We start from the raw sequence: 25859 nt of genomic DNA, 5'->3' as shown, positions 1-25859 counted from the left end.
CCAAAGGGAGCTGACAGATCCCCAAGAGGCTGTGGCAGGAAGCACGTGAGAGAGGACCGATCCTGAAACAAGGGGTGGCAGTAGGGATGGAGAACAGGGGATGAGAAGGAGGGAGAGAGGGTGAGAGTGGACGAGTCGGGGAGACTGCCCACACCTGGGGGCGTGGGGTCAGGGAAGGAGGATGTTTTCAGGGTTTTGACATTGGGAATGCCCTAGAAGGATTTGGGGAGGGAGTCAAGGAGAGTATGATGGGGAAGAGGGCAAGGTCCTGGTGACCCAGGAAAGGGGTAGGGGCTTTGTCCTTCTCCAGGACCAGACCCATTCCCAGCAGAGCTAACGGCCAACACTCAGCTCCACCTCCCAGAAGCATGGGTGAAGTCTATATCCTAAGGGACTAGAGGAGTAGCGGGGCCTTGGGAAGGAGGACCCCATGCTCAGCACCAAGGGACAAGCAGAGACTTGCTGAAGGGATGGATGGGTGCTTTGCAAACAGAAGACGAGAACCTGAGACTTCCCTGGGTCAAGGAAAGGACCAAAGGGAGATGGTCAGGTGAGCCATATAGGCCCAGAAACATCCCGAAAGGAGTGATGAGACAGAGTGGCCTCCTGACAGCAAAGGGTCACACCCCCAAGAAGGATGTGGCCTCAGAGAAGGTCCTGCTGGGACGGCCAAGGCTGGGTAATACTGTCTGCCCTCGTAAGACTCATGTAACCAGTGGCCGGTTAAGAGGAATCAGTGTGGCATCACGGGACCGTGCTCTTTGTGTCAAGCATGCTACATGGGTTTGCAGGTGGGGACGTGGAGTGCAGTCAGCCTCCTGGGCTTCACAGACGACAGATTTTCCCAGAACCCTGGGTCTCTGATGAAATATGGGCATCCCTGGTACAGAATGTTATCATACACTTTATTATATTTTGAAAGTTATAATCTCACCTTTATCTTATAAATTCAAGTTAGGAATAAGGGCTTTGGGGGAATGAGAGAACTTACTATGCCCATTTTCACATGGAGAAACTAGCACACAGAGGTCTAAGACTTGATGGAGGAGACAGCTGTGGTCAATGTCAGCGCCCAGGTCAGGCTCAGAGAGGCTGGGCATCTGGAAATGACCGTTATGCATCACAAAAATAGTCTGCATCTAATATAAGTTCTTATCTTTGCATCACTCTCCAAAAAGTGACAAAAACATAGATCTTTTCCGGAGCTACTTTAGAAGAATGCTTACGCCTACTACAGCAGACCTTCTAATATCAGATAATGTTTATTTATATCCTCTCCTCATGTTTATTCATGAAATGAATTTTAAAAGCCTGGTACCTTTGAGCTTCAGGAACAGGCTGAGAACCCCCAAGGTTCTAAGGAGAAAGACTTGATGATGCACAGAAAATGAGCCCTTTTGGATGAGGCCTTCAGAGCACGTTGGAAGGCCCTACCCCGAAGCCCCGCATCTTGTTCTCAGACTGACTGTAGCCTCTTAAAGGTGAAAATCCTGACCTTTATTCACTAAAATTCAATTCTAGGATGGAAATAAGGTTTAAATTGTGACTCTTCAAAGTGGCAGAGTGAGAGGAAACTGGACTGTCCAGGGTTAGCTCTAGAATATCATCACAAAAGCAGCTGTGAGATGGCATGCTGGCTCAGACCAAATCACCCCGTGCCTCAGCGCCCAGCTTCAGTCATTCACTGACGAAAAATGTTTCCTGAGACCCCACTGAGAGCGGTGACTGCTCTGGGCACTGATGGCAGGGCAGTGAGCAAGTCAGCAGGCCCTGCCCTCACGAAGGTCACGTTCCTCTGTGAAAGGAAAGACAGAGAAAAGAGACAATATGCTAATGATGATGATGAAAATAAACAAGAAGATAAATAAGATCATTTTAGATTAAGTGCTGAGAGCCAGGAAGGAAATAAAAACGCTGTACAAAAGAATAATGAGGAAAGGATCTCCTGCAGACATGGTCCAGAGAAGGCCAACCTGAGCAGGTGACAATTAAGTCTGAAGCCTAATGGATGAGAAGAGTGAGATGAGGCAGGCAGGTGGGGAGGTAGGGGCAGGGCAGTTCAGGCAGATGGGCAGGGACATGGCGCCCTGAGGGAGGGGCAAGCCAGCAGGGCTACATGAGGTCAGGGGAGCCTCAGCTGGGTGACTAGATTTGGTTGTTAGCCTATGGAAAGCCACTAAGGAGAAAGGCAGGATCTGATTTATACTTTTAAAGGCTTATTCTGAGAGCTGATTGTAGGGTCTGAGAGTCTTTCAGCCTGATGCAGAAGTCCATTGCAGCTAAGGGAAAAAAACAAACTCATGCCACCATCAGTAACACTGCTTATTTGCCATCTGCCAGGGAGTATTTTATGCACTTGACAAACATTCTATTAATTCATATAATCCTCACGACAATCCTAGGAAGTAGGAATTATTATTTTCCCATTTTGCAGCAGGGTGAAAAAAGAGGCACAGAGAGGCTAAGTTATTTGGCCAAAAGCTCACAATCAAACCCAGCATGTGCACTCTGCTTCACCACAGCCCCACCTCCACACCGGTGTCAGGAACAGGGAGTCCAGATATGCAACGGGGACTCATTCCTTCATTCAAAGGACAGTGAATTTGTTGAGCACCTTCAGTATTGTCAGGTTCTGTGCTAGGTTTGGGGTTTCGCCACTGAAGAAAGCACAGCTCTGCCCTCAAGGAGCAACCAGGCTCCCAGGAGGAGAGTGTGACTCTCAGTATGAATAAATCTGGGCTGCACGGGCTCTGTGCATCCCAGTTCTTCTGGGGCCAGATTCCTGGGCTGTGTAAATCACTCCTCATTTAAGACCCTAGATAAACCAAGAGCTGGTTCAGAGGATCACAGTGGGGGTGAGGCCCAGACCTCCCCAGGCACTGGACACTCTGTCCCTGACTGCCCTCAAACCCGGTCCAACCGCTCTGGTCACCAGGTCTGAAAATCAGAGAAGCACAGTCCTCGTGGAAGGTCTTTCTAGGTTCCAGGCACCTTCCTGCAGCTCCCAGCCGGGATGGCAGATGTGCGTTGTTCCTGCTTCAGCAGAACTTTAGCACAAGGCCAGCTACTGTCTTTTGAACTTGAGAAACAGCCTTTCAGGAGCTGATCCTCCTGCTTAATTTGAGCCTGCTATGTGCAGATTTGAGAAGGTAACTGAAAGTAACTGTTCAGGGTGAGGACAGAGTTCCATAACACTGGGGGAGGGCCTCATGGCATTCTAAAGAAGCAGCAATTTCCATAACAATTACCCAAACCCTCACAGCAGCCTTGTTGATCAGTTTGTTCACTGAGGCCCATACACAACTGCCTCTTCAGACAACCTGTTATTACAGTCCCATTATCCAGGCGAGACAGACCTGGGAGAGAACTGATTATTTCATCCCGCCTAGTGCATGACAAATCAGCCCCACCCTTCCCACCCACCCACCCCCGCCCAGTAAGAGGAGGGTGAATCGGTCTGTTCAGCGTCACTCTCAGGCACTTGCCCCTTTGACTTCATTAGGAGCACTTCTTATGCTAGGGAGGCCTATTAATGAAACTTCAGTCCCTTCCACTGCCAGCCAAGAGTCAAAGACAGCACAGGTCAGAGAAGTCAGAAAGAGGATTTGCATGAAATCAAGGGTTTGTGATGATCTCTGCAGATAGGAAGGAAAATGAGGCATGTTCAGAAAAGTCAATAAGCCACTGAATTATGAACTCCTGTCAGCACCTAAGGGCTGACAGGGTTGTGTGTGTCCCTGGGGAAGGCAAGGCAACCAGAGCATCCTTGCCCACAGCCCTGTCACACTGGCTCGCCCCAGCAAGCTTGCATTATACTAGGACCTCCAAGAGGATGAACATGTTCTGCGCGTCCTGCATCCTTTTCACCTGCTACAGTGCCTGGCCCAGGTTTGGGGTTTCGCCACTGAAGAAAGCACAGCTCTGCCCTCAAGGAGCAACCAGGCTCCCAGAGTTCAGTAATATCTGGCAAATACTACAAACGAATAAAAATAACAGCTACCATTCATTGATTCTTACTATATACCTTACGTGAGTTGCTCATTTAATCTTCACAGCAACTTAATAATAAGGAGTCATTATCCTTTTGCATACATAAGTAAATCACGACTCAAGCAGGTTTTGTAACACACCCAGTTCACACAGCCAGTATGTGGCAGGACTGGGATTTGAACCCAGGCCTGCACCTTGGCTCTTCTTAATCCTCCAGCTATCTCTGTGAAGACTCCTGTGACTGACACAATCGAAGGAATCAGTAGCAAACTCAGTAGTTAGCAGGAGTGGGTGGGAGGAGGATGTGGAAGCCGTGGCCACCATCCCTATCAGAAAGAACCTCAAATTTAGCCTGGAGACCAGCAGGCTGACAGTGGGGACTTTTTGTTAGACAAGTGGCTTCGTGGTGAATATCAACTAAGCCAAGTGCAAGATACCTTCTTCTTGAAAGACAGCCCCAGACCTCTGCAGTGACTGGACTTCTGCCCCATGCCCTGTATCCCATAGCTCCTGAGAATGACAGGCGATGATCAGTACATGACTCAGAGAGCATCATAGCCTCACAGGACACTGGGATAGCTCCCATGCCCAAGCTCTTGGGGTTAGAAATGTACTACTGACTCCTTCCCAAGGCCAGCCTTCTTTCTGAGAATATATTATTAAAGGTTTCCAGGGTCAAGGTAATATAAGTCTTTTCCCACACAGAGCAAAGAGGAGAAGCTTCATTTATCTCCTGCTATATATTAAACCAGAAGACACCACTAGCCTGGCCTATCAAGTTAATTGTGGAGCTCTTGTCACCACAAAAAAACAGCAAGTTTTCATAGGAGTTTTTTCCCCCTTTTATTTCTCAACAAGGATGTCTGTCATTTTCATTTTGATTTATAAAAGTTATTTATGTAAGAAAGACAACCCATTGTCCTATGTGTTGGAAATACAAATCCTTTCCTCACTGAGTCTTTTGCCTTATATTTTTATTTAATATGCTTTCAATATATACAAGTAAAGTTTTATGTGGGCATATCTTTTCATCTTTCCCTTTTTAGTTTCTGAAGACTCTCCCAGACCAAGATTACATAAATATCAATACTTCATTCTGGCTTTTTGATCATGTAATTTTTAAGCATTAAATGCTTCAGTTCCATTCAGAATTTATTTTGTTGCATGGTTTGAGCTTTAGATAAAATATCATATTGCTTACCACGTAGCCCAACTACTTTGACATTACTCAGCCCATAAGGTCCCGTCTGAGAAACAACAACAAAAAACAGTCTATTCAGTTAGTCCACTGAATGTTCATGGGTACAAATGAAAGACCCAAGAGATCTTAATAATGAGTCTAGCCATTTTGTTTTTCTTGTTTTCTTTGGGGTTTTTTGGGGGGTGAGGTAATTAGGCTTACTTATTTATTTACTCTTAGAGGAGGTACTGGGGATTGGACCTAGAACCTTGTGCATGCTAAGCATGTGCTCTACCACTTGAGCTATACCACCACCCCAGCCATTTTGAATGATTCAAGCCAATGGACCCATCTTTTCCTTAAAGGAAGTCTTTGTTACTGCAACTCACTTAGCCCTAGAGTAAGAGGAAGCAAGGGCTATAGACACTCCCTAAAGGACTTGGAAGGGTTTGTTTAAAAATGTGTAGTTTCCTGCCCAGTCTGATACTGGGGGTTATTGCTCCGAAGGGGGGCAGTTTCACTCTGGCAACCACAGGGAGTCCAGGCCACTTGTGATTACGGTCTCCCAGAGGTCGTGGCCAAAACAAGTCTAGAGGCACATCCTGAAGCTAGAGAATAGAAATGGAACAGGTATGAAGATTGTCTGGCAGCCAGACAACAAATGGAACACATCAGCATTCCAAGCCTTATGGGGGCGGCTGTTAGAGAAGGGGCAAAGGCACAGGTCTAGGGATCTGTAAATATTCCTTTACTGGAATACATACTGCTTAGTGGGCCAGCTCTGCCTCCTCCAGATTATTACCGGAGAATGCTTAAGTGAAGGCACCAAGGATAAATCAGCTTAGTAACAAAATTCATAGCAAGAAGCAAATGAGAAGAAAATACAGGCTGAATCTAGGCCATTTTCCCTAATCAAAATGCGAGAGGTTTTCCCTGGATGTGTTCTAGAATTGCTTAGATTTGCTTGCTTCATTTATGTCAGCCAAAGGTTTGTGGGATTTTCCAAGGTAAGAAAGGGAAAATGAATTTCTGTAAAATGTCTCTCAGGTGGTTCTACTAACCATTTCTTAGGTTGTTCATGGTAAGTGCATTATCCTGGACCAGTACTTGTCTGCCCAGCCCCTCCCTCAGACAGCGTGTCCTATGATTTTCACCTGATCCTGCTAGGAAGGGAACAACTGTCAGAGAGATCACTCCCGCATCTCCTTCCAGTTTTGGATCTGAGGCTCATTCAGTGGTTTTGGATTCTCTCTGCCACTGTTGCCTTCCACTAGCGTGATAATCGAAAGATTGCTTCTTAATGGAAGGTGATACCTGCAGTGAACCATGCCCACATATTGAACGGCATTTGTTCACACAAAATGGATGCTGCATCTCATATAAGGAAAGAGTTTTCCCCCTTTCTCAGAACAGCATCAGGAGCTAGAGCGCTAAAATCATAGCTTGATACCCAGTGTTACTTCCAAACCCCCAACTAAATTCCTTCTTGCTAAAACTAAGACAAATATTCCAAACTCACAGATTTAAAAGAAACCAAAAACAAATTCATGGCAACAAAAACTCGGTTCAGTGTTTAGTTTTCAGACTCTGGGATACACAGGGAATGAGCAAAAAGATAGCTAGAAACACACACATACACACACATACACCCACACACAATCACATATGGGAGAGCTGAAAATTCATGAGCGTCACTGTGGGATTTTTAGCCAAAGTGATGAGTACTAGTATTTTTGTACATCTTATCAAATAAATACCAATCCTTGAAAAATGCTTTTTTTTTTTTTTGAGACTTAGCTAATCTTGGCCATTTGTGGGTGAGTGATAAAAATCTGAAATGTTAAAGAGAAAAAGAGAAAATGTTTTCTCATAATAGTACCCCAAATCTGGATGCAAACTAAAAGACCAGCACTTAACCATTCAGATGTTATCACACATACATGTTAAGCCACCCAACCAAAATCCAGCTTTCTGATTACGTTCTGTGTCACAAACCTGAGAGAAGGTCAGAGTCACAAAGTACTGACTATGAAATGTACTTGAACCTTACTCTGAAAACGAACGTATTTTAGTAACTTGATCATCTCAAAAATGTCCAAGAGCAGTGTCCTAGAAGCCAGCTCTCCCCTGGACTGCCCTCACAGCCCATGCAGCGTCTACCTTGAGTGAGCTGCAGGGTGAAGCTTGGGCAGTTACCTGGTAGACTGGATCAATACAGACACAGCAGATTCACCACCTTCATTCCTGAGAATTCATCCCCAGTTTAGAGGATTTGATACTTGTGGCTGGCATACTACCCAGAGCCAGAGCAGTGGTAAAGCACAGTGGTTAGAAGTACCTGCTTTTGAAAACCTCAGACACATCTGGGTTTGCAACCACTTGCCAGCTTAGTGAACCTGGGGAAGGCACTGAAGGCTTGGAGCATCAGTACTTCCATCTGCACAATGCGAGTAATAAACCAGCCCACAGCACGGGTGGTCATAGGCTTAAGTGAGCCACCCTGTGTCATGTGCCCAACAAGTCGCAGTTGCCAATTACACTGGCTCCATCTCCAAACATCACCCTTTCCCCCTTCCCATGGGGCTAGGTGGTCTAAGAAGAGTCAGTCAAGAGACAGCTGAAGGAAGAGTGTACTTTCTGAGGCTAATAACCTAAAAGGGCAAACACCTGCCCTGGTGTTTAATTCCAAATGTTTAACTAATTACAAGATAAAAATTATACTGCAGCCAGGAGTCCCAGTAAAAGGACTGAATGGAAAAGAAAGAGCCTGCTCTTTATAATATTCTTTCAAAATCTTCCGAGAGATCTGAGCATCTCATTATTTCAGTATACAGGCACCAGCACCCAGCCACAGCCCCAATCCAGGGTAACCACTGACCACGTTCCTGGGAGAAGAGTCAATAGGTGCAAACCACCTGAGAGTCCTGTCTGTTTCCTTGTAGGGTTGAAGAAAGTTTCAAAACCTTATTTTGGTCCATCTTTGGCTTGTCTGAAGTGATCTCGGTGGTGCTGAAATATGACCACAAATTCATCGAGAACATCGGCTATGTTCTCTACGGCGTTTATAACGTCACCATGGTGGTCGTCCTGCTTAATATGCTAATAGCCATGATCAACAACTCGTATCAGGAAATTGAGGTAAGACCAGCGAAAATGCTCTCTCCCCCTTGGTTTCATTCACACCGCTGTTTTCAGCATGAGGGTAATGATGTTAGAAGCCCATGTGTTATGAAATGTGAAGCCAGAACAGCCAATGGTGGGCATTCTTCCTGGATTGCTCCAAGAAGCACTTCCAGTCAACCTGAAGCCATGACAGGCACATGCAATGGCCCAACGAGGACAGAAAGTACTGGGGTCCTGAGTCCTCCCTCTTTTCCATGTGTCCGCACAGGACAGCATGCAGGTGACACATGGCAAATTGGAATGACTGTTTCTTTCAGCCTCACTTCTGCTTTGCCCATGTTATTTATTAAGTGCTTACTGTATGCCGAGCCTGTGTTAGACACTGGCAATACAGAGACGACTAAGATGTGATCTCTGCCCTTGAAGAGATTCTCACTCAGCCCAGTGAGGAAAACAGGTACATCAGTCAACAAATTACAGTGAGGTGGGCCAAGTGCACCCAGAGAAGTCCTCCCAGGTGTAGGAGGCACAAAGCAGAGAGAGTAAGTGACTGTGGGGGAAGGAAGCTCGCAAAGGTGATGCTTGAACGCCAAAGACTGAAACGGTTTTGCTAGACAGACATGGGAGTGAAGAGAATGCATCAGGAGGCAATTTATCAAAATCTGAAATTCACAAGCCATGAGCTATTGATTGCAGTCTTGTTTGGAACAGCAAGAAATAAAAAACAAACTAAATGAACATTAATAGGAAGCTAGTTAAATAGATTATGATGCACCTGAACCGTGAGAGTCTATGCAGCTTTGGAAGAGGGTGAGGATGTTCTCTCTATACTGATGTGGAAAGACCTCCAATTATAATGTTAAGTAGAAAAAAAAATCAAGCTGCAGAACAATGTATGTATTGTGCTCTCTCTTACATAAAGAGGAAGAAAATAGAACACATATTCATTTTTGACTGTATAACCATTTGAAAAAGAAAAATAACCTGAAAGTTAAAAATATATATGTAATAGATAAACAACAAGGTCCTACTGTATAGCACAGGGAATTATATTCAATATCTTACAATAGCCTATAATGAAAAAGAATAGGAAAAGGATTATATATGTGTATATATGTATATACACACACATACATATACAGAGCTGAGTCACTATGCTGTACACCAGAAACTAACACATTGTAAATTGACTATATTTGAGTTTTTTAAAAAATTTTTTAAAAAGAAAAGAAAAGGAACCTGAAAGAGTACACAGGAAAAGCACAGCGTGGGTGCCTGTTGAGAAGGGGGCACTTAGGGGTACGGTCAGTGTAAAGGCTTTCTCTTCATAACCTTTTATGCTTCAAAATTATATCATTGTTTTACATATTAAAAGTTAAATAAATAAACTGAAAATTAAAACAAAATAAAACGCGCTGACCCTTTGACTCAACAATTCCATGCAGAAATACGATGCTACGTAGATTTTTATCAAAAGAAAAACTTGGAAATAGCCCATCAATATCGGCTTAAACTACTACATCACAGACTTTAGAACACTGTACATTAACAACGAGACTTTTCCGTGCTGACATAGCAAATCCCTTTGATACTGTTAAGTGAAAAAAACCGAAGAAAAATACCTACAGGGAAATCTTATTTGCATAATAATACAAATGTGCATATACAGAAAGAAAAGGCAGGAAAAGGGTATTCTCTGGGAAAGGGACTGAAACAAGACAGGAGATTCGAAAAGGGACTTTCACATGTGCTTGGTATACCTCTGTACCTAAATCTTTTTCTAAGGAAAAGTTTCTTATAAAAGATGCTGGGTTCAATCCCCAGCACCTCCTCTAAAAAGTAAATAAATAAACCTAATTACCTCCCCCCAAAAGCAAACAAACAAACAAGAAAAAGTTATCTGTGTTTTTCTCATGTAGAAAAAAAATAAAGACTTATTAAAGTATTAGTTTGCTAGAGCTCCCACAACAAAATCCCACAGACGGGGCGGCTTAGACAACAGAAAGCTTTTTTCTCACAGTTTTGGAGGCTGGAAGTCCGAGATCAAGGTGCTGGCAGGTGGGTTTCTTTTGAGCCTCTCTCCTTGGCTTGTGGATGGCCACCTTCTTGCTATGTCTTCCCGTGGTCTCTCCTCTCTGTGTCTCGTCTTCTCTTTATGATGACACCAGTCATAGGATTAGGGCCCCACCCTTATGGCCTCATTTAACCTTAATTACCTCCTTAAAGGCCCTCCTCCAAATATAGCCACATTCTAGTCTACGGCCATACCACCCTGAACGCGCCCGATCTCGTCAAATATGACCACATTCTAAGACACTGGTGGTTAGGGGTTCAACATACGAATTTTAGGGGGAAACACTTGGTCCATAACACTCCCCACCAAAAGAAGAGTATTCTAAACAGCAGGAAGAGCACATGCCCAGGCAGGGAGAGGTAAAACAACGCGGTCTAGTCAGTGCTGCGAGAGTGCAGGCTGTGCTAGGGGAGAAGGAGAGAGGCAGAGGGGAGCCAGCGCCAAGCCTTGGCCTGAGCCCCCCGCCACCCCCACCACCTACAGGGAAATGCAGCACTGTGTCAACAGACAAACAGCAGACAAATTTTTTCAAGTGTTTCACATACTTGGTCACCCACGCATATGATGAGCTGTTGCTAACAACCCCCCCCCCCCTTCTGGGCCTCAGCTTCCCGTCCTGTAAGAGAAACCAGATGGTGCCTGGAACGTGTGTGTCTCGAGCACTCACCCAGGTGTTCTGCCCCATCCTGATGAGCACATCGTGCGTTGGTCCCAATGAACGTGGCATAGGAAGCCACGTGACTGGCCTGAGAGATGCCCACTAGTTTGGGGCAGGAGTGAGCAAGCCCACGGTTGTGATGCCAAGTGATCCCAGCACAGCGTGGTGCCAGGAGACAGAGCGAGCCTCCTGCAGTTCACACCTCCCCCCAGGCGCCAGCTTCGTCTTGTCAGGTGAGAGACATGTCCCACCTGTCTCGGTTACGGGTGTGCAAGGACCCTGAGAGCTGCTGCCAGGAAGTGCCTGGGGTTCACAGTCACACTGAATTTGGATGAAGTATGAATTTGTAAATCCACACAGAACACTTATTTACTCAGTAGATCTTGAGCACCTGTGTCCGAATCCATGGACCCGCCTGGCTCTGCGCCTCCTGCAGGCGGCAGACAGGCTTCTCCACCTGAGCAGCCCAACCCGTGTGCCCTGGCTCCCTGCCCTCTCCCCTCCTCAGGAGCCGCCCTGAGCATCACTCCTCCCTGCCTGCAGCCTCACCCTCTCCCTCTCTACCTAATCCTTCCTGGCAGCATTCCCATGCATCCCCTGATCTTAAAAAAAAAAAAATTAACAGCTAACAGTCTTCCCTCCATCTCACTTTTCAGCTCTCAGCCTTTCTCTCCTGCTCTTTGCTGCCAACTCTCTACTTTCTCGAAAGAGTTGTTTACGCTTCTCACTGCCTCTCCACTAATTAACTCCTACTCTTCTCCACCCCTGCCCACCCACACTTGACTTGACTGAGAACTACTCACCCGTTGGATCTGAGCTCAAACATGAGGCCTCGGGCAGCCTTCCCTGACGGGGCCAGGTCAGGGCTGGCACCTGCACCTCCCCAGCTCTCTGCACAGCGCTAGGTACAAAGAGGTGATGACTTGTTTAACACACACATGTCACTGGCCAGACTATTCCAGGAGGGCCTGAGTGTCATCCCCGGTGCCTACCTGGCACAGGCCAGGCACACAGTAGGTATGCTGTAAGTGGGCACATAGTAGTAGGTTTGCTGAGTGACTAAGGGTTGAATACCAGGCACTGTGTTAAATTATGGAGATAAAAATAGTACTTGCTGAGAGTTTACTAAACATCTGACATTGGTTTCCATGCATTAGCCCCTTTAATTCTTACAACAGCCCATGAGGTAGGTACTATTATCTTCATTTTACTGATGAGGAAACTGAGGCCCGGAGAAGCTAAGTCACCCACCATGGTCACACAGCCAGTCAGAAACAGAGGCAGGATTTGGATCCAGGCAGGCTCCAGAGGCTGTGCTCTCAGCACTACACACCCCTCCTGCCAGGTCAGGATCAACTCCCCCCGCACCAACCCAGCAGAGACTCGGGGATGACCCCTGCCCTCACAAAGCTTCTGGTCCAAATGGCCAGGAGTGCACATCCCCACAGACCAGGCCAGGTCCTGTGGGGTCTCAGCAAAACAAGCAAACTGGTCACGCCCGCTGACCATACTCATACTCTTGTGACACACCCCAGCAGCCTCACGTAGGCCCTTGCTGGGCTCATAGCCCCTTGAAGTGCATCTAGTGCCTGTGGCGAGAGAAACCCATTGCTCCCAGATCACACACTCAATGCCAGCTTCAGGGCTGGGGGAAGGAGGCAGCGCTGTCTCCACGTGCACGGGGCAAGCCCAAGACCACTGCCAAGTGTCGCACAGCTAGCGAGGGTCACGCTGAATCCCAGCTCTTCCCTGGCCTTACACCGCCCTCCTATGACAGAGGCCAGGGAGCCTGCTTATCGACTTGCTGCCTCTCTGGGGGGGCGCTCAGCATTCTGGCATTGACACCAAGTCAGAAGTAACAGATCTGGGCTTTAAATCTACCACCACCACCAGGGAAGAGGGCACGGCCAGACTATGTCCTGCCAGCTACAGTCACATTTATTCCCCTTGAATTACATATGCTGGACCTCTTAGCACCAATTAGCAGCACTCCAACCAATGAGAAATACACTGTCTAAGAAGAAATACACTGTAATGTCTGATATGGTAGCCATGAACCACATGTACCTACTGAGCACCTGAGATGCGGCCAGTCCAAATGGAGATGTGCTGTAAATACAGAATACATGCCAATTTCCAAGACTCAGTATGCAAAGAAAAGGTAAATGATCTCATTAATAATTTTTTTATAATGATGACATATTGAAATGATGATTCTGTTGGATTAAACAAAATACATCACTGAAATGAATTTCACTTGCTTCATGTTACTTTTTATAATGTGGCTCCTAGAAAATCTAAATCTGCTTGCACGGTTGGCCCTCGCGGCTCACGTCGTATTTCTGCTGGATGGCGCTGCCTCTGATGGTGTGCTGTTGCCTCCCTTGTCCCACAGGAGGATGCAGATGTGGAGTGGAAGTTTGCCCGAGCAAAGCTCTGGCTGTCTTATTTTGATGAAGGAAGAACTCTACCTGCTCCTTTTAATCTAGTGCCAAGTCCTAAATCATTTTATTATCTCATAATGAGAATCAAGATGTGCCTCATAAAACTCTGCAAATCTAAGGCCAAAAGCTGTGAAAATGACCTTGAAATGGGCATGCTGAATTCTAAATTCAGGGTAGGTAGTATGGGGTTTATGGCGCTGGAGAGGCAGCAGTGGGGGAGGGGGAGCTGTGTGTGTTTGATTCAGATGGTCCCCTCCCCACCCTCACACAAGGGAAGTCAGGAGCCAGAGAGCCCCCGTGCTTTTCAGAATCAGCAAAGCGGCAGCACTGCCGGAGCCCCCCTCCTCCTGCGGTTCTGTGCAGAGGGGCATTGCTGGGACTCGGTGAAGCTGCCGGGCTGAGGGCTGAGCCGTGACCCTCCTGAGGGACTCCTGAGGGGATTCGGAAGCAGAAAAGCTCTTCCCAGAAAGTATGCGGAGAAGGATGTCTGGGAAGAAAGCTTCCTGACCTGTTATTTCCCCCTCTGGAGATTCTCAATGTTTATTAGCATATTAAAATCTCTGGGGAGTCCCAGAGGAAAGACACCCACATCCCTTTAATTCAGTGCTTCCCAAAGTTGACCAAACAATATTCTGCAACCCATTGGCCTCCTACAGAATGACTCCCCAGAAATATGTTCTAGGCAGCCACGCAGGGGTGGCTACAGTGACCTCCCGAGAGTCCTCTTTTTAGAGACAGCCCAGTACGCAGCTGCTGTTCAAGTCCTACCATGTAGGTATGTATTATGTGTCATGTATGATGTATTATATATTATGTGTTTTGTATTTTTCCCCAGAAGACTCACTACCATGCTGGCATGAGGAATTCTGAAATCCTGACAGCAAATAACACTTACAGCAAGCCCACCAGATACCAGGTAACTCCCTCTTTCCCAGGGACAGGCAGAGATGCGCTCTGTTAAGGCACGGATTTAGTCACACGGCTGTGTCATCCCCCTAGAACACAACTCCATTCCTCTCTTCATTCAACAAATATTTATCGTGCCTACTATATGCCAAGGCACTGTGTTGCTTCCTGGGAATACGGACGTGGTTCCTACCTTAGCAGCACTTGTGGTCCAAAGAGGGAGAGGCACAATGAACAAGCAACACACCAATAAATATGGAACTTCAAATCAATAAAAATGCCAAGAAGAAAACAATCAGGTGCAAAAAAAGGGAAAAAGAGGGAGCCCCTGCTTAGATGTGGCTATCAGAAGATTCCTCTTCAAGGAGACGACAGTTGGCTAAGACCCCACAGATGAGGAGGAGGCAGCCACGTGGGACCTTCCAGGCAGAGGAAAAGCATCAGCAAAAGCCAGAGGGGAGAAGCCTGGCAGGTCCAGAGAAGCTGGAGCTCAGCGAGCAGGAGAGAGGGGAGCGCAATGAGGTCAGAGTCAAAATCGGGCGAGCAGAGCAGGTCAGGATGTGCGTTTCACTCTGTGTTACCTAGGAAGGCAGTGGGAGGAGCTTAATTTGATGGAGGGAGAAGATGATAAAACTTTATATATGCTTTAAGAAGACTAGCTAACTGCTATAATGAGAAGAGACTAGTGGGGACAAGAGTGGAAACAGGAAGGCCAGTGAGGAGGATGTAACAGTCATCCAAGTGCAAGGGACGGTGACTTGAATTGGGGTGTGAAGAGGGTGATGGAGGAAAGCCAACTGACTCAAGATACACATTCTGGATGTATAGCCAAAAGGACCAACGGGCATGGGGTAGGGAGGGCAGGCACGCAGCGTGGCTCCCAGGGCTCTGTCTCAAGCAACCAGGTGGATACTGTTGTCCTCAGTGAGCAACTGATCTTAGACTGCCAGCCTGCCAAGTTTGTTGGTATAAAAATTAGAAGACCTGTCATGCTTGCAGTTCTTGCTTTGCTTTCAGAAATTATGCCAAATCTCTGTATCAATTTGAATCTGCCCATGAGCCAGTGATAAAGGGTTACTGCTGGTTATTGATTATAAAAGTGCGGACGATTCTCTCCCTGCTTCCCCTCCCAATGACCAGCAGTTTTATCCACTGACCCCTTCCTATCAGATGTACATCTGAAGCTGTCCTGACTGTTCCTGCAGGCAGAGGTGATCTGTCCCTGGTGCCACCACCCCCAAGGGAGCCATTACAGACTTAGCATCTTCCAGACACAGGTCTCTAATCGAATCTCCCTGTGTATTTCAGAACACAGCAGTGCATTTAGGAGGAGTTAAGTGTACAATTAAGAAATGGCTCATCTCTCATAGTGCTTATAGTTTTATCAGATGACATGGGCTAAAAATTGGCAAAAGGCAAGTCTTATATTTAATTGTGCACAAAATTGGACCTGACCAATTTGATCTGCTTGGAGTTTATTTTAGAGGACAAATTCTTTGGTCAGGGGAAGAATTTTTATTGCTTTGCTTCTCAGAGAGTAGTACAGATTATCTGTGCCACAGAAAAGATGGAAAACCCTATGGATTAGAGCCAGATCTCTCCTGGGTTTCGGGCAGAATCAGCAGCTGAGATAAAGGAAGACAGAGGATGTGGTGAATGTCCTACACCAAGGATGAATCCTTTGTGAACAAGCCCGTGTTCCAAAGCAGTCTCAGAGTGATCCCATTTCTGATTTCCATCATCCCTGGCTGGGTCCCTGCAGCCTTCGATCTCCCTGAGCCCTTCCTGCTATGATTACACAGATTAGCCGGTTTTCAACTTCAGGCTACAGATGGCCTGGGAAAGCATGCTCACTCTATAGTTTGTGAATCCACCAAGAAAAGCCTGGGGCAACTTACTCAAATAGTTGTCACCAAAAAGAAGACTGAAAAATGGGGCCAGCAGGCATCAGAGGGAGAGGGCTGGGAGGACAGCGGATGGAGCAGAGAGCATCTTACATTTGTACGTTTGCCCTTTGCTCAGCCCTTCAAGGTCAAGTCTGGGCATCTTCCAAGGCCATCATCTGCACAAATAGGAGTAAACCTTGGGCTGACACAGACAAACAGCTGGCAGCAGACTAGACAGACACTAGGGCAGGCATAATCTCACAGATGCCTGTGAGAGAGGCAGGATCTGTAACCCCACTAAACAGATGAGGGAACCCAGGCTCTGTGGCAAAGGTCACACAGCTGGCTGAAGTAAGATCTGTCTGACTCAGAACAACACCCCTCCTCCACTGAATCACACTGCCCGGGCACTGGCCCCTGATTCCTCTCCACCATGTCACACCAGAGCCTTCCTCCAACCTGCCCTGCCTGTGTCTGACAGCCACCAGGAAGACATCTATCCAAACCCAAACGGAAGGTGCTTTTGCTATCATGGGGCAGCAACCCGTGCAGAATGAAGGATTTGGGCAAGGATCCAAACATGGCTCATCCGTTTTCTTGGGCCCATGGGTGGCCTTCCAAGCTGCATTACTTTCTTCCCAAAGCACCTCCCAAATGTGCCAAGAATGTGAGGAGACCAATTCACTCCCTGTTCTTACCATCCAGGCTGCACCCAGAGCCTCCATCTCACCAAGCTCATATGCCGTCAGCCTCACACTGTCAGGTTCTGAGACATCCTGTAGCTTCCCAGTAAGACAAGACCCTGGTTGTTGATACACGTGTAGCTGTTAAGCTTGTTTTTCTGTGTTTCTAGTAGATCTATCTGCTTGACTGTTCAAACTTAGCCTATTAGGTGTTTATTTTAAGCTTGCCATTCCTTCAGCTTTGTAGGGCTCCCTGTTGGAAGGGAAGGCAGTTCCTTCAGACTTCAGAGGCTCTCTGTGCTTTTCTTTTCTGAGGCTTCCAGGGGTTGGAATTCTAATTTTTCACAAAATTGGTTCTTTGCTTTTGTAAATGTGTTTTCCAACCTGGGCTCTGTGGACATAAGACCAAACAATGGAGCAAAACCCTGATGCCGGCAAAATGGCCAAAGTGTGCATCCTAGCAAAGCTACCCTTGACCTGCTCCAAGATCCACTGTGTCCACTTGTCGGGGTGTGTGCAGGCCTCAGATACTCACTCTCTGAGGAGTTTTTTCCTTCATGGGCCAAGCAAACAAGCTGCATCCCAAATGAGCCGTAGAATCCAGGCCCAGTCCACCCTTGAAATAAGCCCCAGGTTTTATGATACAATCCCTTCCCCTAAACCCACTGGAGAGTCCTCCTTTTGCCTCCTAGATGGCCTTTTCTGTAGAGATCAAAGCCAATGGAGTGGACAGTTTGCTAAGGCTGATTTCTTCTATTCTGGGGTCTGATAAACCCCAGCTTAACGAATGACTTGTCTCGCGACTCATTTCACCCCACCTCTCCCCAGTGTTCCTCCGTTTCTCCGTTCGCAGGTGGCAGCAGCACTTCCCTCTGCCTGCTGCTTGGTCTGCCACCTTGAGCGGTGTGTCCTCTTGCTCTTCTATGTCCTCAGCTGCCCTGGCTGCACAGAGAAATCCCTCCCATTTCCGCTTCACCAGCAGCAGCCAGAGGACTCAGGGTCACAACCATTCTTACCCGTTGAGCACCCCAGTCTTAGGTCTTTTGCCTAAGATCACTGAATATACTCATCTTCAGTACTTGCTAAGTGAGTCTGGGCGAAGTGGGCCAAGCCGGCACCAGCAGGGACAGTGAACTTGGGGAGCGTTTATTATCTCCATGAAGTGAAAGTGCTATGGAAGGCAGCCAGGAGGGGTCTCAAACCTATCGCAAAGTAACGTGCTCTTCCTCCACACAGCGAGGGGGGGGGGGGGCTTCTGACGTCCATCCTTTCTGGAAACAGAGATCCACCGTAGCACCCATGTTCAATAGAACTTTGGACATTTTCTAACCATTTCAGACTTTCTGGGGACAAGACTGGCGTCTCGCTCCTGCAGATCCCAAGTTGTCTAACATGTACATGCCAGAGCGGAGGCTAGGTCCTTAAGGGCATGAAGTCGCAAAGCAACTGACAGGTGGTCACAGTGTTATCCCTCAAGGTGACTGTCACTCCTGGGAGTGAAGCAGGGTACGGAGGAGGTTAAGGGTCCCTGCATGCCTGCCGTGCTCATGCAATTCTGCTTCCATATTAAACCTCTAAAATCCTAATGTGTGGTGAGAGGCTTAAAAACAAACCTTTGCTACTCTCCCCTTGGAGCTGTAAGTCTGTGGAAACCCCAGCTCAGGTCAGGCAATCCAGGGTTCAAGAGTGGGCCACGGGGTTTCTGACAATTACATACCAGCAACCCTCTTCTGCAGGGTAACACTCTGTCCTCTGAAATCTAGCTGAGGCTTTTCCTTGCGTAAAAGACTTTGTGCTTTTTTAAAGGTCAAATTGGTACTCAGAAGTGGCCCACACCCCCTGTGATCAGTGGGAGCCAGTTTCCTGCATCTCATCTCCTAAAGCATCCTGCACTTAGCCTTTTCCTGAAGGTTTCTGAAGGTTGGACGAAGCCCCAACTTTGATTTCCATTTTGGTTAAATCCCAGATCTGCCACTTCATAGCTGTGTGACACTGGAGAAGTTACCTTACTCTCTGAGCCTCAGGGACCATCTGTAAATGGAGACAACTCCCATCTCACCTGGTTTCAGGGAGGATTCCATGAGGTCATTTTGTCAAGGAGGCTCACACAACTCCTGGGCTGCAAGAAGTACTCAGTATATTTATGTTAGTAATCATGAAATCTTTTTAGATGATCAATTTAATCATGTTGCACTAAAACACAGCATGTATGTGAAGCCAGGATGACGATTGCTGCTGTGGCTACGAAAGGACTCTGCTCAGCACCATCATGGGGAAGGGAACCCTTCATTTCCATTCTCTGGCTTACCACTTTACAGCATACAATTTGGGGTTGACAGATCCAGAAATGGAAGAACCCCTAATTCTTGAGATTTTCCTCTAAAAAGGCAACAACCTTTAACTAGATCACCTTGTCTTGTGTCAACTTGGAAATCTGCAGTAGATTACTTCTGAATTCCTCATTCAGCAAGAATGTTAGATACATGGGTATCTGGTTTGTTGGCATTTTCCCCCATGAGAACTGGTTCAGGACAAAGTTTATTTTGCTTTGTTTTGTCTTTCCAATTCAAAGTGAAAGGAGCGTTCCTGAGTCCCATGGAAAGGCAAAGATTCTTAAAACTCAGGCGCCTGCCTTATTGGCTAGAAGAACATCAGTGAGCAACCTAGCACTGCAGGACAAGACCCAGGCTTCCTTGGGAAGGGGCAGCATGAAGGCAACTCGTTCATTAACTGTTCAGCCTGAGATTAGAGCATGACTCAAACCACTAAGCCAAGCCGACCACCAGCCGGGGGCTGAGGAGGGGCGGCACTGGCACCAGTGAGCTGCCTCACAGTTCAATGTAGATAGAGCGCCTTTCCCCGGGCCAGCTGACTCATGGAATCACAAGGCTGGAGGCGCCTCCTGGGCAAGGTCGCCTCCAGTAAAGTCCCTGAGGGAACTACTGGTTGGTGATAATAATGAGTTAAATCCTCCAGTTCTCTGCATCCCAGCTGCTCACTTCTCTTTTACTTTCAAGAAGCTTTTCCTGAGCCCACTGTAGTCAGAGAGAATTTCGCCACCCGCTGGACCTCACACAGTGGAGCTAGGAACAGAATTCAGGGCCCTTCAATGTGGCAAATGCCACCTCGGTCCCCTCCATCCTCAGGGTGAGCAGGTGAGTCGGTCACAGAAGGGATGGCGAGGAGCAGGGAATCCCTCCTCTTCGTGCTGCCGCTCAGCACCTACAGGATTCAGAAGGCTCGACCACCAGACTATTTTTAAATCCTGTGATTTCACAGTAACCCTGGAATGACTAGCTGGCGAAATCCAAAGTTCACTCCTGCAGCCTTTCTTACACTCGACTCTATTCTTGGTGTCTCTGAAGTGTCTGTTCATGCCTCCTTTGCTTCAAGAATCTACTCTGCATAATAAGTGGAACCTCCAGCATGACTCCAACCGTGTTGGGTGGTGAGATTTCAGGGAAGCGGTAGCTTGGCAAAACCTCCCGAGGCCGGGCTGTATCTGTCTCTGCCTGTGGTAGGAATTTTCCAAAGTCCAGTGGACATGTCCTCCACGTCTGGTCCCAACTGTGTGCTGAGTGAACCTCCTCTCTTGCACAGCACCTCAACGGGATGCAGTCCACCTGGCTGGCCTGCTAAGACTTCCATCCTCCCTCTGGTCGCACCAGTTGTTGAAATACAAGAATGTTTCGGGGCTAAGGCCCTGAGAAGATGACTAAGGTCACAAGGCCCAGGGCAGAGTCAGGCCTAGGACCCTCATGCAGTGCCCGCGGGTCTTAGATGATGCTGTCTCTGTGGCTGGGCCTCAGCCATCGATAGTAGCCTGTTCTCACATCCCGGGGTCAGGTGGTACTGAACCTTTGGGGGGAGGTTAAACCAGGAGACTGGAATCTCCCCCCGAGGCAGGGCATACCTCAAAAGTGAGGCACCATATGAGGGAGGACGCCCAGCAAGGGAGGACTCTGTGGGAGCTGCCTCAGTGCTCCTCTGAGCTTATTTGATCCCTTCCTTGTGTTCCCATTTCAGAAAATCATGAAACGGCTCATAAAGAGGTATGTCCTGAAGGCTCAGGTGGACAGAGAAAATGATGAAGTCAATGAAGGTGAGCGAATGGGTTTGTTTCCTGTAGGGCAGATGTCGGACGTGGTCTCACCAGGCTAAGGTCACCGTGTTAGTGGCAGGGCTGCGTTCCTGTCTGGAGGCCCCAGGGAGACTTGGCTTCCTCATTCACTCGGGTGTTGGCAGAAAGTGGGTCCATGCAGTTGTAGGACAGAGGTCTCTGTTCCCTGGCTGACCTTCCACTGGGGCTGCTTTTACCTTTGACCCCCCAGTCTTTGAATACAGCCCCTCCATCTCAGAGCCAGCAACAGGACGTGGGGCCCTGCTCACACAGTTGTCCTGCCTACTGCAGTCATGGCTGCCGAGAGCTGGCCTGCTGTCCCTTGAGCTCGGGAGGGCCCAGATTTCCTCACCCCATGGGCACAACACAGACAGCAGCAGACCATACATTTCTTTCAGACTCCATTACAGCCTTGGTTCCAGCTAGCTCCATCCCACCTTACTTCCAGGAGCTCAGAATTTAACAACCAGCAGTGTTTCTCAAAGAATCCCCTGCCCCAGAAGAAGAAAATCCAGGTCCCAGAGCCCACCCAGCCCTAAAAAATCAGCAGGGCCTGGGGGTCTGCATTGTGATAAAAGCATCAGGTCGTTCTGACGCACACTCAACTTCGCCGGCTGCATTATTTTCACTGTCTGGGTTATTTTCCAGTCTATTTTAAGCAGTTACTCTTAAGTGAAAAGCAAATTACTATAAGCCAGATAATTAATCTTCATGAGACACCTGGGACAAATATTTGCTACCTAGAAACAGCCTCCTCCAAGAGTGAAGATACTAAGTCCCCCCTTTGCTGGGGCCCCAACAGCCTCCCCAAGGAGCCTAGTCATTTAGTGACCGTCTGCTTCCCCCTGGGGCATCCACCACGCAGCCTGAAGACCCAGCAGTGAGCACATGAGCCTGGGCCGACACCATCTAGGAGCCCAGCAGCCGCCCATCTACCCACCCCTACAACTGGGTCTCAAATATAAAACTGCCGGCTGTCATGGCAGCCAGCCTCCTGCGGTGTGTGATGTGACTGACAGGAATGTACCTGATGAGAGAAGGTGGGGCGGCCCAGGTTTTGTGCCGCTAGAATTACAGCATGAAACTGGGGCTCTGTGAAGCTCGCACGAAAGGAAAACAGGGGATGGATGCCTTTGTCAAACCTGGTGAACTGTACCTGTAAGGCCTTTGCATCTTCTGTGTGTGAGGCACGCTTAGAAAATAGACATGACTAATGTGTCCCCGGGCACTGGACGCCCACTGGAGCCAAGTCCAGCATCTATCTTACCAGGACTCCTCTTTATGGTTAATAAGAAGATTCCCACAGCCCAGGCCCGTGTGGATGTCTAACCACGTGGTGCACTGTGGAAATAAGTGGAAGACCCCACCTGGTGGTCCCTTGCCAGGGAGGGAGGAGGCAGGCGGTGCTCCGGTGAGGCACGCAGCTTGCGTGGTCAGGACAGACCCTGCTCCTGTGAGGCTGCCGGCTCTGCAGCCGCATCCACTGTGCTGACCCATCCCCTCAGACTCTTGGGAGTTTCTCCACCCTGCAAATAACAACAACAGAACAAAACATGGAGCAGCACGAGGAAAAAATGTTTCAGTCAATGAAAGTGTTGCTCTGTGCCTTGAAATCTGCCTTTAATGGCTCTAAGACCCACATTCTAACAATTGTAATATGAAATTGGTGCTAGCAACTTACAACCCTGATCGTGGTTCCTCCATCTACCTCCAACCTTTAATGGAGAGCTGGGACAGAAATGGGAGAAGGTTCTTAAGCGGGTGACTCTGTCCTGCATTGGCAGGAGCTGAGTGGGATGTAGTTCAACACAGAACTCCTGTCCCCTCACCCCGCCCCTGGAAGGCTGGACCAGCAGTGTGTTCTGCTGGGATGATGCACTCCCCAAATGCCTATGGGATGAGCCCCTTCTGCAGGCTCATACTCACCCAAATCTTATCTGTTTTTGCAGGTGAACTGAAGGAAATCAAGCAAGATATCTCCAGCCTGCGCTATGAGCTTCTCGAAGAGAAATCTCAAGCTACTGGAGAGCTGGCAGACCTGATCCAACAGCTCAGCGAGAAATTTGGGAAGAACTTAAACAAAGACCACCTGAGGGTGAACAAGGGCAAAGACATTTAGCAGCCTGTGTCGGCACCTGTGACTTCTACCAGCATTCCCAGGCCAGATGGGATGCCCTGGCCACCAGCCCTGGTGGGGAGGGGTCCCGGGCCCACTCCTCTAGGACTCTAAAGGGACCCACTGGCTCCACCCTGACCAGCCGTGCTGATACCTGCAGCCCAGGGGCCTGCTTGGACCAAGAACTGTTGTAAATCTAGGCTGTTGGGTGAGAAACTAATCCATAGGAGGAGGTGATGAAGCGCCCCCGACACATGCGACACCTTCAGTCCAGTCACAGTGGCATTCGCCCCTGTGGCCAGCGCAGGAAAAGGCCATCTTGGATGCACACTTGTGCCCTCCCGCTGCACACAGACCACAGCTGGGTCTGTATCCCCGAAGACAAACCACCTCACCCCACACGCCCCTGCTCACTCCCTCCCTGCCACCTGCACACATCAAACAGAACCGGGAGGTGACCTGTGATCTACTCTTAAGTGCCAGATGAGAACACAGATAGCCTAATAGCAAAATAGTTCTATTTGTTTATAAAAAAAAAGTTTAAAAATCCTAAATCAAAAGTTATACTGTAGGTAGCACTGTTCAGAGAACAACCAAATCCAAATGATGTATTTTTACCTTTATTAAAATTATCTTGTATTTACTATTTTTACCTGAAATGGAAAGAAATAAAATTACCTCATAATAGCCTGGGGAGCCTCTGTGGATGCACTGCCTTCATGTTGTCCTGCACTCTCTCTCTGGAGGTGGTCTTGGGCATCCACGGAGAAAGGGCAGGTGTGGGGGGGACAGGTTCCAACTCCCTGGGAGTCATGCAGGCTGACTCCCACCAAGTGCCTCCTCCTGTCCCCAGGCCGAGTGACCCCAACCTCGCCAAGGTCAGGAAGGAAGCAAAGGAAATAGTGAAAGAAGCGAAACATTCTCTCCCCGCCTCACCCTCTTCCCCTGAGTGGGAGGGCACGGGGTGCCTGGTGAAAGGAGCCTAGCCCTTTCTGGAGGGGCCTAGATGTGAGTAAGGAGAGCAGCCACCAGAGGGCGCCCCAGTCCCGAGCAACGCCCATTCTGAGCAGGTTAGAGAAGATGAGGTTGGATTCCAGGAGAGCCCACGTGGCCCCTAAAGATCACTTACTAGGAACACGAGCTGGATGTAGTGAGTGAGCACTTGCTGCATACTAGGCTCTGTGCTGAGGGCTCTGGATCCATCAGTCCAGTGAACCTTCACAGCCACCCTGTGAGGAGGGGGAGGAACAAGGTCACAAATTCAGACACCCTGGAGGGGCAAAATACACGTGTGTGCATGTGTGTGTATGACTGTGTGTGTTTTCTACATGTATCTGTGGGGGGGGTTGTGTTTTGTGATATACAGTGTATCTTTAGAGATAAAAGGTGTTCATTTAACCTTGATCTAAAAAGAGTACAGATCAAATGTGATGATAAGCAGAACTGAATGAGTCCCAGAATGGAGGGGTGGGGAGGGACCATGACAATCCAGACAGTCGTGCCCTACCTAAAACGGGTGTAGACATCCAGCCCCGCTAATCGCTGCTGTAAAGCCCAGTTTTGCCAAATCTTCCCCCTTTCTAGGGAGAAAAAGCCCTCATCTGTTAGGCCTTGGCAGCCAAGACAGGTGACTGGAGAAGATGCCCTGAAATGTGACCCCAACTTGGGACTTCCCGGCACCACCACTCAGTACTCAAACAGGGAGAAAACAGAGGTGTCCAACAGGGAAGGGGGACATCTGGATGTGCAGGGAGCTTTACAGAAGCCTTTAAACTGTGGTCCAGGAGTTCTTCCCCTGGGGTCCATGTGAGGGTCCATGGATAGGTTTCAAAGAGCCTGCAAACCCTGAAGCGCCCATCAAATTGTGTGCGTGTCTTTGTGATGGTAAGTTGTCACAGAGAGAACACCTGAAGCTTTTCTCAAACACTCATCTGTGCCCCCCACCCCCACCCCAAGCCTGCAGCTGATGACTGAATTCCTTCAGCAGAAGTTCCTGAGTCTCCTGCCAAGTACCAGGGATGAGACACCTATGTGTCCAGTGGGGAATAAATCACTCTTCCCACAAAGCTCATCAGCCTCCCTATCCAGGGGACAAATTTACCAACACTTGTGGAAGATTTCCTTTCGGATCCCTCACTTAGCATCATCAGAATGCTAATAAACACTTTTAAGATGCATTATTCAATTTCCCTATCTCCTTTCTACCAGAGGCAGCTGGCAACCCCATTTGTCTGTCAAATCTGAGTCTCAAATTTGCCCCTGAAGGTGATAAAGGAAAACAAGTCCCACTAAGTAATTGAAAACTGGGAAGCAAAACTAGCACCACCCGTCAGGCTTTGGATGTCACATCTGGGAGGTGATGGTTGTCCAGGAATGGATTCATGGCTGCCAGAGAGATGTGGGGGAGGAGAGGGACCCCTCTTTCTTGGAAAGCTGTGGGAGAGGCCTGGAAACTGAGGGCTGGCAGAGCCATCAGCTGGAGCACTTGGTGGTTTTCCAGGCACTAACAACCTCCCTCGCATTCCCCCATTTCCTGGCCTCCTGTGGAATAAGCCAGGTAGGAGGAGCAGTTCTTGGAGAAAGGAAAGGAGAGAATGAGCAGTGGAGTGTGGGAGGGGCATCAGGACAGACACGGGGAGGAGAAAGTGCCCAGGCCCTCCTGGCAAAGTCCACAGACAC

General features: G+C 48.2%; 1 protein-coding gene across 1 annotated transcript in view; it reads left to right on the top strand.

Moving 5' to 3' along the window:
* TRPC7 (transient receptor potential cation channel subfamily C member 7) overlaps positions 1 to 23843 on the top strand; it is a 119024-nt gene extending 95181 nt beyond the window's left edge. Inside the window, exons 8-12 of the mRNA XM_010971653.3 lie at positions 8113 to 8308; positions 13421 to 13642; positions 14305 to 14385; positions 20971 to 21046; positions 23014 to 23843. Coding sequence (XP_010969955.1) covers positions 8113 to 8308; positions 13421 to 13642; positions 14305 to 14385; positions 20971 to 21046; positions 23014 to 23183 — 745 coding nt within the window. The 3' untranslated portion in view covers positions 23184 to 23843. The remainder of the gene's footprint in view (positions 1 to 8112; positions 8309 to 13420; positions 13643 to 14304; positions 14386 to 20970; positions 21047 to 23013) is intronic.
* The last annotated feature ends 2016 nt before the right edge of the window (positions 23844 to 25859 follow it).

Source organism: Camelus bactrianus, chromosome 3, assembly GCF_048773025.1.
Source record: "Camelus bactrianus isolate YW-2024 breed Bactrian camel chromosome 3, ASM4877302v1, whole genome shotgun sequence".
Taxonomy (NCBI): Eukaryota; Metazoa; Chordata; class Mammalia; order Artiodactyla; family Camelidae; genus Camelus; species Camelus bactrianus.
The sequence above is the reverse complement of the archived record's forward strand: the minus strand, read 5'-3'. Positions and strand labels throughout refer to the sequence as shown.